Source organism: Blennius ocellaris, assembly GCF_963422515.1.
Source record: "Blennius ocellaris genome assembly, chromosome: 16".
In the NCBI taxonomy this organism is placed as follows: Eukaryota; Metazoa; Chordata; class Actinopteri; order Blenniiformes; family Blenniidae; genus Blennius; species Blennius ocellaris.
In genome coordinates, this window is record NC_137665.1 from 4,363,888 (window position 1) to 4,381,476 (window position 17,589).

At 40.5% G+C, this 17,589-nt stretch overlaps 1 protein-coding gene across 1 annotated transcript; it reads right to left on the reverse strand.

The window, feature by feature from the left end:
• Positions 1-11,436: 11,436 nt before the first annotated feature.
• Positions 11,437-17,530, reverse strand: LOC308141427 (dual specificity protein phosphatase 3-like). Its single transcript, XM_080511588.1, has 3 exons — positions 17,288-17,530; positions 13,542-13,774; positions 11,437-13,007 (listed from the first exon to the last, which is right to left on the reverse strand). The coding sequence occupies exons 1-3, from the start codon at positions 17,446-17,448 to the stop codon at positions 12,799-12,801; spliced, it is 603 nt and encodes a 200-aa protein (XP_080367714.1). The 5' UTR covers positions 17,449-17,530; the 3' UTR covers positions 11,437-12,798.
• Between the last annotated feature and the right edge of the window lie 59 nt (positions 17,531-17,589).

A 17,589-nucleotide genomic window follows, 5' to 3' on the forward strand; every position in this document is an offset into this window, starting at 1 on the left:
CCGTTTTTGACAACCGCTCGCTTCCGCTAAAACAATAGTTATGGATATAATCATGACTACATTAAAATAAATCTCCCAAACCGTGTATAAGCCAAATTTGAAGCATTCAAAGCTTCAGTATAACACATGAAGTTCTTAGAAGAAAAAACAATGCGCAGGAAAATGTGGTTAATGTAAATCACGAGAAAAAAAAAAAAAAAATTTGATTTTGTTTTTGATGTCTTCTCATTCAATTATTGGGGGGGGGGGGGGGGGGGAAATACCACTGGATGAGAAGCACTGATTCAGAAAAAAAATGACATTTTAAAACACAAGATATAATTTCAAACGAGGACAATTTCAGTTTTCTAAATAAACACAACTTTCCTATGCACAGCGGCGGCATTATAACCCTCGATGAAGTTAATTCAGTCCTTTAAACTGCAAATGTAACAATATTTCCGTCTTATACCAAATTAGCGTATCTTCCCGCTACAAATTCTTCTATTGTTGAACTTCTCCTGCATTGGCACTTTGAAGAGAACATTAGCACGCACATTTTTACTCTTTCTATTGTGTGAGGACCAGTCGGACCAAACTTTTCTGTTTTGACTAAAAGATTTATTTTTTTTTATTTAAAAAAAAACTAAAAATTGGGGGGAGTGTAGAAAAAGTATTTGCGTAGGGTTGATCGCTTTAATTCCAACATATATTTTGTAATAAATTAACTTTAATGATACAAAAAGTACTTTCATGGGTGTTTAGAAGAGTTGAACATCACTAAAGGTTATCTTTGTTTAATAAAAAAAAGACCCGACTTAATTGTGTTCTTTATTGTTCATGGTTTCAGCGCTTGGATGAGGTGAAACAATCGAAACCAATATGACAGATACATTCATCTAAAGTCATTTTTTTTAAAAGAGGTAAGATTCAACTGGTAATAATTTATCGGCAAATCTTTAGCTAAAACTATAAAACTAACCCATTTCCTTGCAAATACTTTCGCTACACTCCCTTAGATTCTACTGTTTCCACAGAACATCACCTAACTTACAGTTTTAAGTCCAAATATTTTGGAAATTTTTGATGATTTAAAGTGCTTGTTTGTTTGTTTAGTTTTTTCGTTTCCCAATCCAACATCCAGTTAGTGGAACTGACAGTGAATGTGAACCTGAGACCTGCTCTCTGCAGTTGCTTGAGCTGTATCACTTGCTAAACTAGATATTTGCTCTTACTCCTGATCTAGACTAACAAAAAGACAAAAAAAAATTAAAAAATCCCACTTTCACACTCATGTCAATCTCAACCTCAGACCAGGATCATCTTGCGATGTATAAATCTGCCATACGTACATATATATTCTATATAAATCTCAATGTTGTGACAAGATTATTGCTTTTGATGGAAAGTAAGCCTCACCATTCAAAAATATGAAAGTATAACAGTAAAAACATCACAATATAAACCAAAAAGACGAGGAAAAAAAAAAAGATTTATACAACTATTCATACCTCATCGTTACTGCTTTGCACCAGAGTAAAGGAGCGGGGAGTGATCAGTCTCAAGCATGGAACAGTTGAAAAGTACAGGAGCGTCGGGGAGATTTAAAACACGTGGGCCTCATTTTGTGGTGGCCTGAAATTTGTTTGGCAAGGCCCAGTTTAGTTTGGAAGTTTCCGGTTGAAGCCTTTTCACATCCCAGAAATGTAAGCTAGACTGGATTACAAAGAAAGAGAAAAAAAAAGATCTACTGCTCAAGATGTGTCATTAATGTTGGGTGAATTTGGTAGAAACGCTTACCATTGTGACAATATTGTGGCTCGGAAAAAAAAACAATGCACTCAACTTTGTTATGTCTATAAGGAATCGATAGCATGAACTATGAAGCCATGCTCTGAGTATTTATCATCAGCTGGCAGGTATTTATTCCTTCTCTACGTGTGTTCTGCCCTGACAAACCCAAGAGAGGACTGACGCTTCATCGTCAGGACACGAGCGCGCCAGAGGGACCCGCTGAGTCGTTTGGCCCAGAACCCAAACCGTTTTAACGCAAGCTCAAATTCACACAGTCATCTGCGTAGAAAGATGTCATCCTCTTCCAAACTCCCGTGCTGCTGCTGTTTGCACCCAGTGTTTTAACACAGGCCACGAAATTGTGCCTTCGATAAGAAAAGAAAAACAAACGTTTAAGACCCTTTGTCCCGACTCCTATTCCCGTGATGAAAATGTCCTCTCTTGTTTTTGTTTGTTGCTCCTTGCAGAACCCCCTCCCCCGTTCCCACCGCCACCACCCTCCTCCCCTGTGACTTTACGCGGTAGCACACAACTTGGCCAGAACCCACCCCCACCCCGAAAAAAACAAAAAAACAAAAACCACCACCGCGACTATCAGGCGAGTCGGCCCGTTTCCCACTTGCGAAGCAGCCATAACTTTGTTGGCAGAGCACAGTGTTGAATGTAAAGCTGAATGTGACGTGGGTTGAAGCGCCCCCGAGATGAGAGTTTGATGGTGTATTTGATTTTCAAAAGACAAACAAAAAACAAAAAGGAAAAAAAAAAGATTAATGCCGGTCGTGGGTTTGTAATGGGCACGGTTGTTGTCTTGTTTTCTGTGACAAATCATTCATGGCACAATCAGAGAATGGCATCTCAATGGCTCAAAGCTGTTTGTGTTTGTGGCTATGTGACATTCATTTTCAACATTATAAAATTATTTGATATCACTTCTTGTCTCTGCTTTGTCTCTGTTTCTGGGAATGATTCAGGAAGGCACGCACTGTTTGGTCCTGTTTATCACTCAGTGAAGCCAAATCTCCGAGTCTGAGGGGTTTTTATTGAAACACATTTTATTACTTTCGTTATCGTTATCCATGACAGACGCCACTTATTAAGTTAGAAAGGTTTGTTTTTATTAAGCTATTCCTAGATTTACCCTCTATTTTTACATTTTATTTTAGCCTCTCCGTGACCCCCTCCAATGCACATTTCTTTCTTAGTCCCTGGAGGCCTTTTCATATTTTGCATTTCTTTTTGTTTATCAAGATTTTATCCACATAAATAAATGCAAAAACTCCTAATAAGAAAAGGTGTTCCCCTGAACCCCCTTAACCCCTTGATGCCTGAATGTGTTTCTTATTATTAGAGAAAAAAAATTTGTTTTTGCTTTCAAGTAAATCCTAAATTATGTTAAAGGGGTCAAATGATGCAAAATTCACTTGCTAATGGTTTTCCAACAGTAATACGTGTCCCTGTGTCTGGGAATGGTGACCACGAAGTGAACAAAGTCTGTCATCTATCTCCTTGGCTTGTCTCCATTTTTAAAAAGTGTGTTACTCCAATCAGCCAATCAGAAATCAAACCCTATATAGCGTCATCGGGGGTTTATCCAATCCCAATCAACGTAGGCTCCTCCCTTTGACTCCTCCCACAATTAAGCAGCTGTGCTCTGGCACATGGCGAGAGGCAGTACTTCCTCCTCTTCCTAAGATGGGCATGTGTGGACGGAGCCAGTCCAGCTCACACAGACACAGCAGATTCTGAATGCAGCTCCTATGATCCAATATTCAAATAGGTGAAAAACTAGATTTTGGCCAAAAATGTTACATACAATGTTTTTGGACCAAGGAGACACAAAGTGTTGAAAAGCTGAATAATATGAGCTTTTTAAATATATATAAACTTAGTTCATGACAGCCGAATAAAGCCGCCGTGGCTGAATGAAGCGAATTTAGCGACAAACAAAAAATCGTCAAATATCTTTAAACACATTTGTCATAGTTACGGATAAATATCTGCATTTCTCCTCCTTTCATTCATCTTCAATAACTAACTGATCCCATCTTTTAAATTAAAATCAATATTTCTTAGCAGCAGAAAACTTTTTTTTTTTTTCAATTTATCCTCCGTGCCAACTGGAACAAGCAGTTTTTTTCATTGTGATAAATGTTTTGAGACATAAAAAAAAAAGTATTAACTTGGATTTTCTGAAAGGTGGGATTCTTCTGGGCTGAAGTAACCCGCAAGAGGAATTAAAAAGAAAAGCTTCTTTTTCTGTTTGGCTTTCGTACCTTTATTAGAAAGCAAAGCTGGAAAGTTTCTTGTTTCACAGAGTAATTACACGGTTTGCTGCAGGTGCGTCCTGTTTGGTTTAATCATCCTTGAAAGGCTCTCAAATGAGTCCACCTGTGGCACAATTTAATTGATTGGACAGACAAAAGGCACACGCTGGGGTTTCGGAGCTCCCGCTACACTCCGTGCATTACAAGAGGAAAAACACAAACAGGATGAAGTCCGGGGGACTGAGAGCCGGCGGGGAAAGTAGAAAACCTGAAAGGCTTTTCCAAGCTTTTGAAAGATCAGAGACACACGAACTTCCACGTCCTGCTTTACTTCATATCTTGGAACACACGTGAGTCAAATCAGTGGATTCACAAAAAGGGGAATCGGGAACATTTAATGGCAAAAGTCTGCAAGACAACAGAAATTTAGCCTTAAAAAAAAAAATCTTCAGTAGAATCTGCTAATTTTATATTTTGCCAATTCTTTTTGTTGTTGTTTTTCGTCGTCGGTGCAGAAGCCGCTCACGTTAAAAACAGTCAACTTTGAGTTGATTAATTCTGATCTGTCAGGCTAAGATTCAAGATTTAATGCAAAACGTCAAACACTTTTGAACTCAGTCTGCTGGGATTAAAGCATGGCGGCGGCAACATCCCGCGAGGAGGATGCTTCTCCGAGGCGATCATGTGACATCCAAGTCAAAGAGCAAAGTCCTAATTCAAGAGCAGAAAAACCTGTGATGATGGCACGTTATCAATAATTCACGTCTTGTTTGAATTTAGGTTCATTTAATTATCAATATTTAGACTTTTGAGCAAAAAATAAATAAAATAAAAACAATATGATGATGTTGCTAAATTCTAAATATTTAGGTTGTGATAAAGTTACAAGGTATTTACATAAGTCTGTTTTATCCAGTCATTTCTGTTGGACACTCGTATATTTAAAAGATTTATCAAAGTGGAGTGAAACAAATAGATGAATGAGGAATGAAATAAGTAAAAGCAAGATTTATTTATTTGTGATTTTCATACAAGAACCTTTTTTTTTTTAAGTCAGCGTGAGACTAGAGATTAGAGATATATAAAAAGAGACATTTTTGTAATATTAAAAAGCTGTACTGACTTATCTTTCTCCGTCCGTAGTGCCATCGAGCCAAGATTCTTAATGTGTTCAGTGTCTGACTCTTTACTGAGAAAACTTCAGTTTGTCCATCTGGAAGATTTGAGATTTTTTTTTTTTTCCCATCTCTATGCAGACATTGTAGACAATGGTTTAATTATTAATCAGAAAAAGCTGCAGGAGTCGTCCGGTCTGATTGTGATTACTCCCCGTGTCTCCACTGGGTTTGTGAAGCTTTTTTTTTTCCATCGCCAGCGAGGTCAAACACACATTTCAATCTAAACCAAGCGCTTCTTTTTTTTTTTTTTTTTCTTACTATAGTATGTCTATTGTACTAATTCTACACTGTGCCGCCCCCCATCATAGTTCATTCTCCTTGTATCTCATCCTATTGTATATTTTACTTTAGAACTTATTCAACTTTATTATAGGTTGTGATTTTTTTATCTTATTTTTGGTCCTATTTGATAGTCATTGGATATAAGATACCTCTATTCTACTAACTGTTTGCACATTCCTTGTCTTTCCTTTCCTCATGAGTCCTTAAGAGCTGAATGTACGAGTACATTTCTCCACTGTGAGATCAATAAAGGCATATCTTATCTTATCTTATCTTATCTTATCTTATCTTATCTTCTTTTCACCTTTGGTATGTCGGGAAAATAACACTGCATTTGATGAGAGTCAGGATCGAGGGAAAACAACACATGGAGTTTGTCTGGGTAAAACGTATTGCCAGAAACATAATCCCCAGATTAATTAAGAATAATAAGAAAAAAAAATTAAAAATCTTTTTTATTTTATATTTGTACCTGACTTTTTGCCAGAGCCTTGAATAGTGAGGTGAACTTTCCTGGCGTTGCTCCGTCAGTGGCAGGGCTTAACGAGGGGAAGAACACACACACACACACACACACACACACCCACACACAATCACACGTATGCGGACGGGTCGCGCCGCCAAGTCCAAAGCTCAGAAACTCGCTTACGACCCAACAATTTCTGATGAGGATAATTGGGTTTTATTTTCCAGCTCGGTTTCCTGTTCTGTCAATTACGCTCATGCAATAAACACATGGCGAATAAAAGCCGACACGCAGTAAAAACTCCAGCCAGAGACTCTGCTTGGCCGGGGGCTCTTAAATCCTAAACCTAAAGAAGAGCACGAAACTCTCCCGACGTCCTCGTGGCTTCATATATCAATGGCTTTATTCATACTGCACCTTTTATTGTCTCGACACAGATTCAGACTGATTGGTGACACAGGGTGAAATGATCGATATTGAAACGCTGATCGGATCACAGAAATAGTGTCACAGTTCATGTTTAGTTGAGATTCTCAGTGCGTTCACTTCCCCTCCTTGTCTGATTGTTGCTCCCTTCTCTGATGTGTTTCACCTGATTGTCTGCACCTGGTGACAGCCGGATGGTGTGTGTGTGTGTGTGTGTGTGTGTGTGTGTGTGTGTGTGTGTGTGTGTGTGTGTGTGTGTGTGTGTGTGTGTGTGTGTGTGTGTATATATCTTCTTGATTCTCCTGTCATGCGGTGGAAGTTTGTTTTGTTTTTGGTCAGAGGAGCTTCTGTTCCAGTCGAGGTCCGACTTCTTGAGCAACAACTTGACAGCGCCAAATGAGTTTAGAGTGAAAAACAGAATGGTTTCACTGAGTTTGACTAATTGGCTGGAAATCCATTCACAAATTCACATCGACGCTTTTTACTTGTCTTATTACATTATCATTCTAAAAGCATGTTTTATTAAACTCAAACGATCTTTCAGGAGCTGTTGTCTTGGTATAAAAGCATCCGTGCATGCACATCCACCCCCACTTTGAACTCTTGTTCATGCGTTTTCAAGCGAACGCTAAGAGATTAGATCCTTTTTGTCACTCTAATGCTATTTTCTGTACTCCTGCAGAACGTGACTTATGAATGACGAAACTTTCAGCAGACCAGAGCCCGAGTGAGCACTTTACTCTCTCGCATTACACTGCCGGATAATTCAGTTTGACAGTGTTTGACAGTTCCTGCGCAGACGGACGACACCTGTTTTCCCTTCCAGCTGCAGACACGTCCACACATACGCTCAAGCTCAGGCAAATTAATCCAATTACAAAGAGGGATGGAGACACGGTCAGGACGCAGATATCGACCACTGATCCTGATACATCAGAGCCTGATGCAGCTCTGATGAGGCGATGACAGGTCTGACTCACAGGACCTGAAAGGGCCTCAAATATCCCACGTTTTTTTTTTTTTTTGAACAGATTAGTTGATTTCGGGCTTTGTGTCAAGAGATCTGTCAATCCCAAAGCTGCTTTATTCTGCATGTTAATATTTAACCAGCGTGAATCCCACTGTGCAGCGAATGCATTAATGCAAATGAAGCATCGGAAAAGTTGGAGGCTGAGTGAAATGTAGGTTTTAAAATAAAGACAATGGACTGGACTGCAAATGGTTTATATTCATGTGAAAAGAAGTGTGATATGTTGGAAGAATAATAAAAAAAAAGAAATCCCCTCAGATTTGAATTATTTTATGTTGATAACATATTGAAATGTTAGACGTTTACAGCATTTTAATTTTTTTTTTATTAAGATCGTTATGAATTCAAGTAAAAGGAAAAACATCGTTTTACAAAAGATGGGTGGATGCATGGATTTTTCATTTATTAACCAACATATGCCCCTGTCGAAACGATTTCGGAAACTTGTTGAAAACATCAAGATAAAAATGGGCTTATATTGAAATACTCATGCATTCTTTTCTATTTATACCTTTTTACACAGTGTCCCAACGTTTATGGCAGCGTGGAATCATTGAAAAACGGTGGGTGTCGAATCTGAGGGAACACACACACACACACACACACACACACACACACACACACACATACACACACACATACACACACACACACACACACACACACACAGATTGACAGACTGGGACATCCACATTACAGATTTTTCCTCCCAGCAAGAGTCTATAAATAACCCACTGTAGTTTCATCATGCTCACATTTACTGACATCCCTCATGATTTTAATCAGTTTGCTTAGAAAGAACAACGTCTCTTTTTATCTTTTTTTTTTTTTTTTTAAACACGCATTGCTTAGGATAACATGAGATGTTTCATGCAAACATTTGGAGCTTATTAAAAATGAATGAGGACACTACTTTTTTGGGGAGGTTTTCTGGGTTTGCTGTCCTGAGTATGAAATCCATCCACTGGTAGCTCTAAATACCGGGAATGTGTAAAAAAAAATGTGAATATTTTTCAATCTGTTTCTATCCTATTATTTTTCTTTATAATCAAACTGCACAAAACATGCAAAAAAGAAAAAAAGATTATTATTGCATTTTGACACTACTTCAATCGTGTAATAACTCAATAGGCAGATTGTCATTGTGGTAATGTACCAAATATCTTATTATGGCTTTATCGCATTGAAACGGGTTAAAAATGTCGGTAGGTGTAAGTCACATTAAATAACATTAAACAAATAACGGTATAATAGCTGATACGTAAATAGTTGATTAGAAAATGTAGCATGCCATATTCAAATAATTAAAAATGTAGATGGTTGATTCCTGGAAGTTTGTGAATTGCAAAAACTCCAAACCGCTGAGCCTGGGATTTATAGAAAAATGAAGGTGTTTAGGGATGCTAATGCTCATCACAACGACTGTGGCTATGGGGAAATGCTAATGCTTACTTTGCATTAAAGTGTCAGTCAGGAGAGTTCAGTTTGCTCAGACACTGATGATTCGTTCTTATTCCGATGAACAGGAGTTTAGGGAAATAGTAACCTTCACACTCGTACGTTCTACTTTGTTGTCGATCCATATATATGAATTGTGCGTTTGCTTACCAGCAGGAAATGGATTTGAGGATCCACCCACATGTGCAAACGCACAGGTGGAGGAGCACATGGCCGCCCCACCCCCTCAACGATTCATTCATGCAGACTGTCGTTACGTAAGAGAGTTGCCCTCCTCTCCCGCCAGACGTGTCCCCGTGTCAACCGAGGCGGAAAAACACAAGAGAGCAAAGACAACATGTGGGGAAGACGAGTACCATCGAGGATCTGCCAAGCATGTGGAATGAAGTCAAACACGTGTGGTTTGGGAGGATGTAGCATCGACTTACCTTCATTTCCTTCACTTTGACCTTTGACGCCACACCAGGGGACGGCAACCTGCTGCTCCGGAGCCACATGTGGCTTCTCAATTAAAATAATAATAACAAAGGCTCGAAAATGGCGATGAAGACAGATTTTGAAAAAAGGACTTTTGTGAAAAGGAAAACCAGCCAAAATGAGTCAAAACAACTTCAACGGCTAAAACAGGCCAACGTTAATAAAGTAGAAGTTCTAACGCAACACCGAGACTCTCTTCTTAAAAAGAAATAGAAACATGTGTGATTTTGGTCAATCTTGTCCCTACGATTGTGACAAGGGCCCGTAATGTGAGTGTGTGAATGTGATTCAGTCCAACCAGCGGTATTAACCCAAACCAACACACACAGACGACACACCACTTTCCAAGAACATCACATCAGCCCAGATAAAGTGGCGGGGAAAAAAAGACTTAAACCAGCTTAAATCATACTTACTGTATATTCTGTCTCAAATTAAGTAGTATTTGAAGGCTTGTTGAAAATTAAATGGAGACAGGTCATGTTATAAAATGATTGTCCCTTTCCCCCTGCTCCTGTTCTGCCCCGTCGACTAAAAAGACTCTGGTGGTGATTATCTAAAGCAATTTTTTTTTTTTTTTTTTTTTTTAGATGACATGGACTTTCATTGCAGTGGGAAGAAGTGACGCAGCCGTGCTGGAGGCTGCAGATTGCCTCCATCTGCGGTGACAGTGAACCATGGCTGCTCTGACAGAGTGAGGCCTCGCATTGCTTCACGATATCTCTGCTTATTGAACGGTGGCAGGAGACTTTTCATTAGAACGGAGTCATTTCCTGGATATTTTGATGAGTTGATATGGTAAATGTGCTGGAAACAATAAGTGATGAGAATCACAGTGACTGAACGGATTAACAGGAGGTCTCATTCTGAGTCCAAATGTGCCCCCTAGTGGCGAATCTGAGGACTGACATCATGGAGCTCCACCTGAGTGGGTTATAACACAATGTCCTGTCTTGTCTTCGTGGTCATTGTTATTGCAGATTTTCATTTTATTTTCCAATATTTGGGGCCTTTTGATTACAAAGCCATCTTGATACACACATGTTTATGTTTTCTTGACAGTTAAAATACTTTTTTTTCCTCCTTTGTGTGGAAATTGTGTCTCTTTGTGTCTCATTGTGTCAACTGTTATATAATATATTGTTGTTTTGTGTTTCTTTGTAGTTGTTTTGTACCCCTATGTACAGCAGTTGTTTAAATTAACTTTGCAGATGGGTTGCCTCTTTGTATTTTCTTTTTGCTTTGTTTTTTCATTGTTGCCTCCTCCTCCCTTTGTACTTGATTTGTGTTTCTTTGTGGTTTTATGTCCTCTTATTGAAGATTTGTGTCTTCGTATTTATTTCGGATCTCATTGTATACTGTCTTTATATTTGCTTATTGTGTTTTTGAAGTCACTGACTTGTGCTTTGTTGTAGTTTTTTTTTTCTCTCCAAATATTCTTGTTCACACTTTGTATCTTTGCAGTTGCTTCATGTGTCTCTGTTATTACATTATAGTTTATTTGCTCATGGTGGATTGTTAACACAGTTAATCTTTCATGTCTTCCAACTTGATTTGTGTCAGTTTGTCATCTCCTGTACACCTGGAATTGTGTGGAACATAAACACTTTTCACAGGTTTTGGGGAAGATTCTGCTTTCCTTTGTGGAATTTGGGCTCATATAAGGTGTTGATGGGATGGGTAAAAAAAAGCATTGACTAAGGATTAAACTCGAACAGATATGATCGTCGTTGGTGTTGAATTTTGCAGAGGACATGTCACACACCAGGTGTTTGAATGCATTCTTGATATTTACCTGTATTATGATTCTTATCCTTCAATTACTGCCATTAGGCTTGTTGGCTGCAGTCCTACTGCGCCCTCTACTGGATGAAGGGCTTCCTTTGCACCTGCTTCTTGTGTCTAGAACTTTAGGTTCCAATTGAGTAAAATGTGACCAGGCAGGACATTAGATCAACTGGATTTGTTGGATAAAGAGAAAACAACCGGGTCTTTTTTTTCCCATAATTTATTACTGAATGTATGAAAAGCGCGCGACAACAATCACCAGTGTCATTAGATAAAGTGCACTTCATAGGAGCGGTGTGATCTTCCGTGGGAGTCGACGAAAGCCGCACTGACACATCACGTCCTACACTGCAACGCACACCGAGATCCACAGCCACAACGATACACATCACGACGGAGGGAAAGCGCGTCGAATATGCAAAGCCATGTCACGAAAGCATGGAACTGCATGCAGGCGGACAAAAATAAACAAAAAAACCTGCACAAATCACATCAAAAGTGCAAAAAGGTGTCGACCGAGAGGTTTAAGGAGTCGCTGGCAAACAGATCTCACATTTTGGCAGTGGTTAAGGTTTACAATCAGTGGACGGTTGAATCTCCCAAAGTGACCTCAGAAAAGTGCATTTTCACCTTTTTATAATCGAGTACATTTTCTTTATAAAGCGAGAAAGCCACAATATCGAGTTTTGATTGATACAGGCAGGCGTCTGAACATGAGGTCAAAAAGGTTATACAAGATTCCCTAAGACGTATAATTGATCACTGAGACAAAATTCACCAGTGGTCTAAAAATCACAGTGTCCACTGGAGATATTTGGCAGTGTTTGCGGACATCTTTGCTTTTTCATGATTTTTTTGTTTTCTTTCTCTCTCAATATCTGTATGTAAATGCAACGTTACTCTTTGTACTTGGATATTGTTTTCTCATATAGTGAGCAGCAGGAAAACACACCAAACTGTACAGAAGATGAAGTTCTGCGATGTCTAATATTCAGAATATATTAGTGTTACGTTCTCGCTGCAGGACAAAGTGCTTAGAATCTGACTTTATCTGCCCAGTTTGAGCCGTATCTGATTTTATTTATTTATTTATTTTTAATAATCATCTAAATCTTTTTTTGTTTTTTCATATTTGGTCCTAAATTGAATATCGTATGCATGCAAAGTTTTTCACAGCAAACTCAGTCTGAAGGATTATGTTGAAATTCATTGGAATGAGAAAAGCCTCAAATTTCTTAACGAGACGAGCCACGTAATGGAAAATCCATTTATCATTCGGTCATAATTTTATGGATTCTGATTGCACCAAAACTTTCAAAAATTCACTATTCCCGGACACGACTCTCCACGAAATCAGACTTTGGTCTTAAGGCCTGCAGCGTGAGCGTAGCCTCAGTGAACGTAAACTACCTGAATTTACACATTACACTGTGTGTTTAGCAGTGTCGCCTTCACCACGTGTGCACAATTACAATAGTACATGTACGTGTTAGTAGTTTGTATGTATTATGGTGTGATGGAGATACACTCAGCGCTGTCAGCTTTCCGCCTCCCGTCCCAGAACTGATGCGCGGCGAGTTCCCGCTGTCCAACATGTGAAAGGAACACGGCGACATCAGCTTCCCATCTCTCTTACAGACGCATCCCGGGTTGGCCTCATTTGTTCCAGAAGCGCCCCTGGTCCGACAGCCTCTGGTTCAGGAGGCAGAGCTGGCGCAGGAAGCCGTCGTTGGGTCCGATCTCTCGTTTCTGCCGCACCATGGCGAGGGCGGTGTGGACGTCCATGTTCTGACGGAGCATCAGGTAGGCGATGACCAAGGTGGGCGAGCGGCTGTAGCCTTCCCTGCAGTGAACGTAGACTTTCCCTGGACAACAAGTAGCAGATTCGAAAATTCAAAGCCGCAGTGTGAAACTCACTCTTGTTTACGGTGGAGCCCGCATACCTAAAAAAAAAAAACGTGTCACGATGCAAACCTGTGAAATCTGTTTACTTTACTTCAGATTCAAACGGTTACTGAAGTTTTTTTGTTATATTTGTGCACATTATATCATGAAATTATGAGCTGCCTCACTACATTTTCCCAATTTTGTGAATCAAAATTAAAATTTGCAGTTAAGATGAATTTTATTACCAACTAAAGAACCAACAAACAAACAAACAACTGAAAGAACAACCAGCCAGCCAACCAACTAGCTTAACAAACCAATCAACCGCTTCAGTGAACAACCTAAAGATGTCACAATTGTTACAGGCGATCTTGAATATCTCGTCTTGAAACTGAACAGTAAAAAGTGTACGAATGGTGAAGTCGTGGCCAGAAAACGACTCCATCCTGAACACTTGTGCTGCAGGACTTCCCGATGTGACCCGCCTTCACAACCCTCGACGAAAGACTCACCTCGCCCGCTTTTGAACGCCAGCGCCTTCTCGATGAAATCCGCCGCCTCGTCGAAGTACACGCTGATGTCGAAGTGGTCGGTGTCGCTGGCCGCCACGCCGTGGTAGACGACGCCCGTCCCCGCGTAGAACTCTGCGTTGGTGTTGACGTGCATGAAGGAGTTTCCCTCCGCCGCGTTCAGGATGTGAGTGACGCCCAGACGCTTCAGACGCATCACGTTGGTGGCCACGAACCTGCATCGTGAAAAACAGGCGCCCCGCCCCCACCAGGCACAGTCACTCTCTTGATTATAAAGCTCGATGCCATTGATCTCGTATTTATCGACAATGCAAATGGTGCTCCTCAATAGTCTCACATGTTCCACCATACATTGTCTCGGTTGGTTGTAATTACAGTTGTTTATGCACAAAACAATTTGGGAAGGCAAAGCATCGTTGTGCACGAGTAGTTCAGCATGGACACGAGTCTCTTGTGGCTCACAGTGATGGAGGCATGAGGCATTAAAATGACTCCGACAAGTATAATTGATTGAAAATGTTATTGGAGTAAATAAAGTGTTACTGCACCTCTCTGGCTATGAGTAAATTCCAGAAGATGATTTCACTTCTCGATCTTTATTAACCTAAGAAATGTACATTGGTCTTTTTTGCCTCGACCCAAGAATTTAAAAATAGTGTTCGGTCTCTTGTTTCAGCCTCCCTCCTGCCTGATTGGTGTTCCTGATGTGTTTCACCTGTTGCTGAGTGTGTGATTGTCGGCACCTGGTGGCAGCAGAGTATATATTGGACTCGCGTCAGTGTGTTCTGGTTGCTAGCTAGTCTGGATCGTTCTCTGGTGTGTCGGTCTGTGCTCCTCTGTCCTGCTTTCCAGACCTTTAAACACCCTGTCTCTCTCTTTAACCTGTTTTTTTTTGGGGGGGGGGGGGGGGGGTTTGGGGTGTGTCTTTGTATTTGTGTGTGTTAGAGCCATCCCTAGAATGTGTTGTCTTTTCAATAACCTATGTTGGTTTCATGCAATAGCCAACATGAGCCATTGCGATTGAAGCTCCAGCTGTTGATCTCTTCTCGTCTCTTCACCTTTTGAATGGAAGATTACAGGAGTCTGCGGCCATCAGTGAAATCACCTGCTGTGATAGACAGAAGAGCTGCTGTTCGCAGGGAACCTCTGAGAAAGCTGCATCACGCAGTCGACGTGGAGGGCTAAAAATAGAGTCGACTCTGGTGGAATCAGGACAAGATGGATCAAACCATAAAACACTCGCTCGGAGAGAGAGAGAGAGCGAGAGAGCGAGAGAGAGAGAGAGAGAGAGATGCGTGGGCGCAGGCCCGCGTCACGAGGCTGCAGGGATGCTGCACGTCCGAGACCATATTTGTGAGGATATTTGCTGTAATACAACAGACAGGAGTGTTTCTGCGCCGTCCTCCGTGACTCCCTTTCCTTTTCGCAGGGAGAATAAAACAAGCACACGGGAGGCCCCCCCCCCCCTCCTAAAACACACACAAATGTGACTCGTCGCTCAGAAAACACGTCCCAGAGTTTGTCTTTGAAGCTTTTAGATAAGTCATGTAAAATTTAGAACGTGTGTTTCCAGAACTTTTCCTCGCCTGCTCTGTGTGCCAGGACGTATGAGAGAGCTGTAATGGACTTTAAATACTGTATGCCCCACACTCTGAATTATTAACACACTCCTGCTCTGGACTTTTCCTGCCTCCCAATTATCACTTTTCTCTGTGCTCTGTTGTCGAACATGTGACAGACTGCAAGATGACCTGCAAAGGGATGTTTTGGCATCATAGGTATCGCTTTTTGATGTCATTTCAGCGACTGATCATTTCAGAGTGTGAGGCAGGGCTTCTCTGTGGGGTGCTTTTTCCTTGCATTAGTTTGTCTTTCAACTTTTGAGAAGAAATTCCTATTGAAAGAAATAAGTGGGTGGGAAAAAAAAACAAACTTCTAAAGCTCAGCTTTCGTACCACTGTCTAATTTTAAGTTGAAGGGCACTGGAGCCGATATGAACTGATTCTAGGTGGCGATATGATTACACCAACAAACAATTGAAAGTTGCCATTTCGTCTGAAATGCATGTTTTTCTCGCAAAAAAACATGCAAATTCCAAACAGAAAAGTCTGCGAGCCAAACCCGGCTTCAAACCAGAGACGTCCCACTGGACCGAGAAGGCTGATACATGGTTTTTCAAAACAAAGAAAGACCCTTATATTGGAGACAGCATTATACAGCTTTGGCATTTAAACTTGTTGGCAACGTCCCTCAGTGGTCCGTCATTGTAATGCAACAATAAGGAAACCCTGTGACCTAAATAGCAATTCCCTCGTCTATGGGAATTACAACAAAAAAAAAGACATTTGACCAGACATTGGCAGTAGCGATCAGTGTAATATAACAAAGAGATAAGCATCTTTTAGTCCACAGCTTTTTTACAGGAGAAGAAAGCAGCTCATTGATGTCCGAGGAAGAGAAATGGACCCAAAATGGGTAGAATTTAAAGAGGTGTTGTAAAACAGGCTGCAGACTGCTTTTTCTCATGTAGAAGATAAAATGATAAACAATCCAAAGTAAACTTGTGTCAGTGAACCCAGTAAATATACTCAAGGTTGAAATAATGTCCATTAGAGTTGTTAATAACACTGTTAATTATCAGTCGTTCACATTACATGGACTTACAATCTCAGAGGATATACATAATTATTTGCGTTGCATGTAAATGTTTTATAAATTCAGATTCCTCTCTGTGTGGAGTTTGCACGTTTTTCCCTGTGCATCTATTTCCGGTATTTGGTGACTCTGAAGTTGTCACTGTGTTTGCACTGGAGACCTGTCAGCTGCCATCGATCCTGAAAGTTTACGAGGCACTAGAGAAGATGGATGGATGCTTACGACATCGCTGCAATCGAACATGATACACTGTATTGCCACCAGTGGCAGAAACATGATTCATAATGCAGGAATATATGTTCAGACGAAGATCTATCCAGTTCTCATATATATATATATATATATATATATATATATATATATATATATATATATACAATATCGAACAATATCGTTCTAAATAAGGCTCTAAAACCAATCTCAGGTCTTTCAGCTCCATAATTAATAAAACCCAAGTGTCTCTTTTCTCTCTGACCCACAAGACTGAGAACACTGGGACACAAAGGAGTCTGTAATGATCTTTGCAGAAACTTCAAATATGGAGCAAACCCCTATAGACACATTGAATTGAACCATTGATGAAGCTGCAGAGCTATTTTCGTCTCATTTCCCCCCTCTGACACCCACCTTGTCTGCTTTATTTCGCCTTGAAATAGTCAAATCCCTCCCACCTTCTGAAAAATTAAACAACTTGCTTCCCTGCATGCCTCCGTGCTTCTGAAACTTCAAACAGTGAAACTGCTTTTGATATTATATCAATATATGTTAATGAATTAGAGACATTAAGGGTAATCCCAAAGCATCTTTGCATGAATAAACAATGCTTTTTTTTTTTTTTTTTTTGGGGGGGGGGGGGGGTGCAATAATCTAATAATAACCCTTAATCAGATTATTTCATACTGTCTGGACGTGATTGCAGTCAAAATAATCCAAAAATAGTAACAAGGGCTGCTGCTGCTGCTGCATGACCTACATTCTCTGTAATGTGAAGCAATGGCAGGAAAAATTTATAAAAACGAATAGAATTAATAATAAAAAATAATAAAAAGAAGGGGGGGGGGGTAATGACTCACGCGTTCCCCACGTAGATCCTGTTGTAAACCTCGTGGAAGTGTTTGGTCGGCCAGCTGTAGAAGCCGCTGTCGTCCGTCAGCAGGTCGTTGAGTTGCTGCAGAGAAACCTCGAAGCTTTCCGGAGCCGCCGGCTTCACCTGCTGCCCGGGTTTGTTCTTCATGCTTTCAGGCTGGTCGGAGGCGGCGGAAGGTGGCGGAGAGGTGTCGGTTTACCGGGCCGACGGTGGCTGAGCTCTCGGTCAGTGCGCCTCCGGACGGAGCGACGGTGCGTCTGACTGAGAAATAAACATGAACCCTCCGCC

Bases quoted from the DNA above. Each gene is read 5' to 3' on its own strand.
- LOC308141427 (XM_080511588.1), bottom strand. From the start codon at position 17,448: ATGAAGAACAAACCCGGGCAGCAGGTGAAGCCGGCGGCTCCGGAAAGC. The intron at 13,775-17,287 runs GTGAGTCATTAC...TTCACGATGCAG, and splicing joins AGGATCTACGTGGGGAACGC to GTTCGTGGCCACCAACGTGA. The intron at 13,008-13,541 runs GTGAGTCTTTCG...CTTGTTGTCCAG, and splicing joins GGCGTTCAAAAGCGGGCGAG to GGAAAGTCTACGTTCACTGC.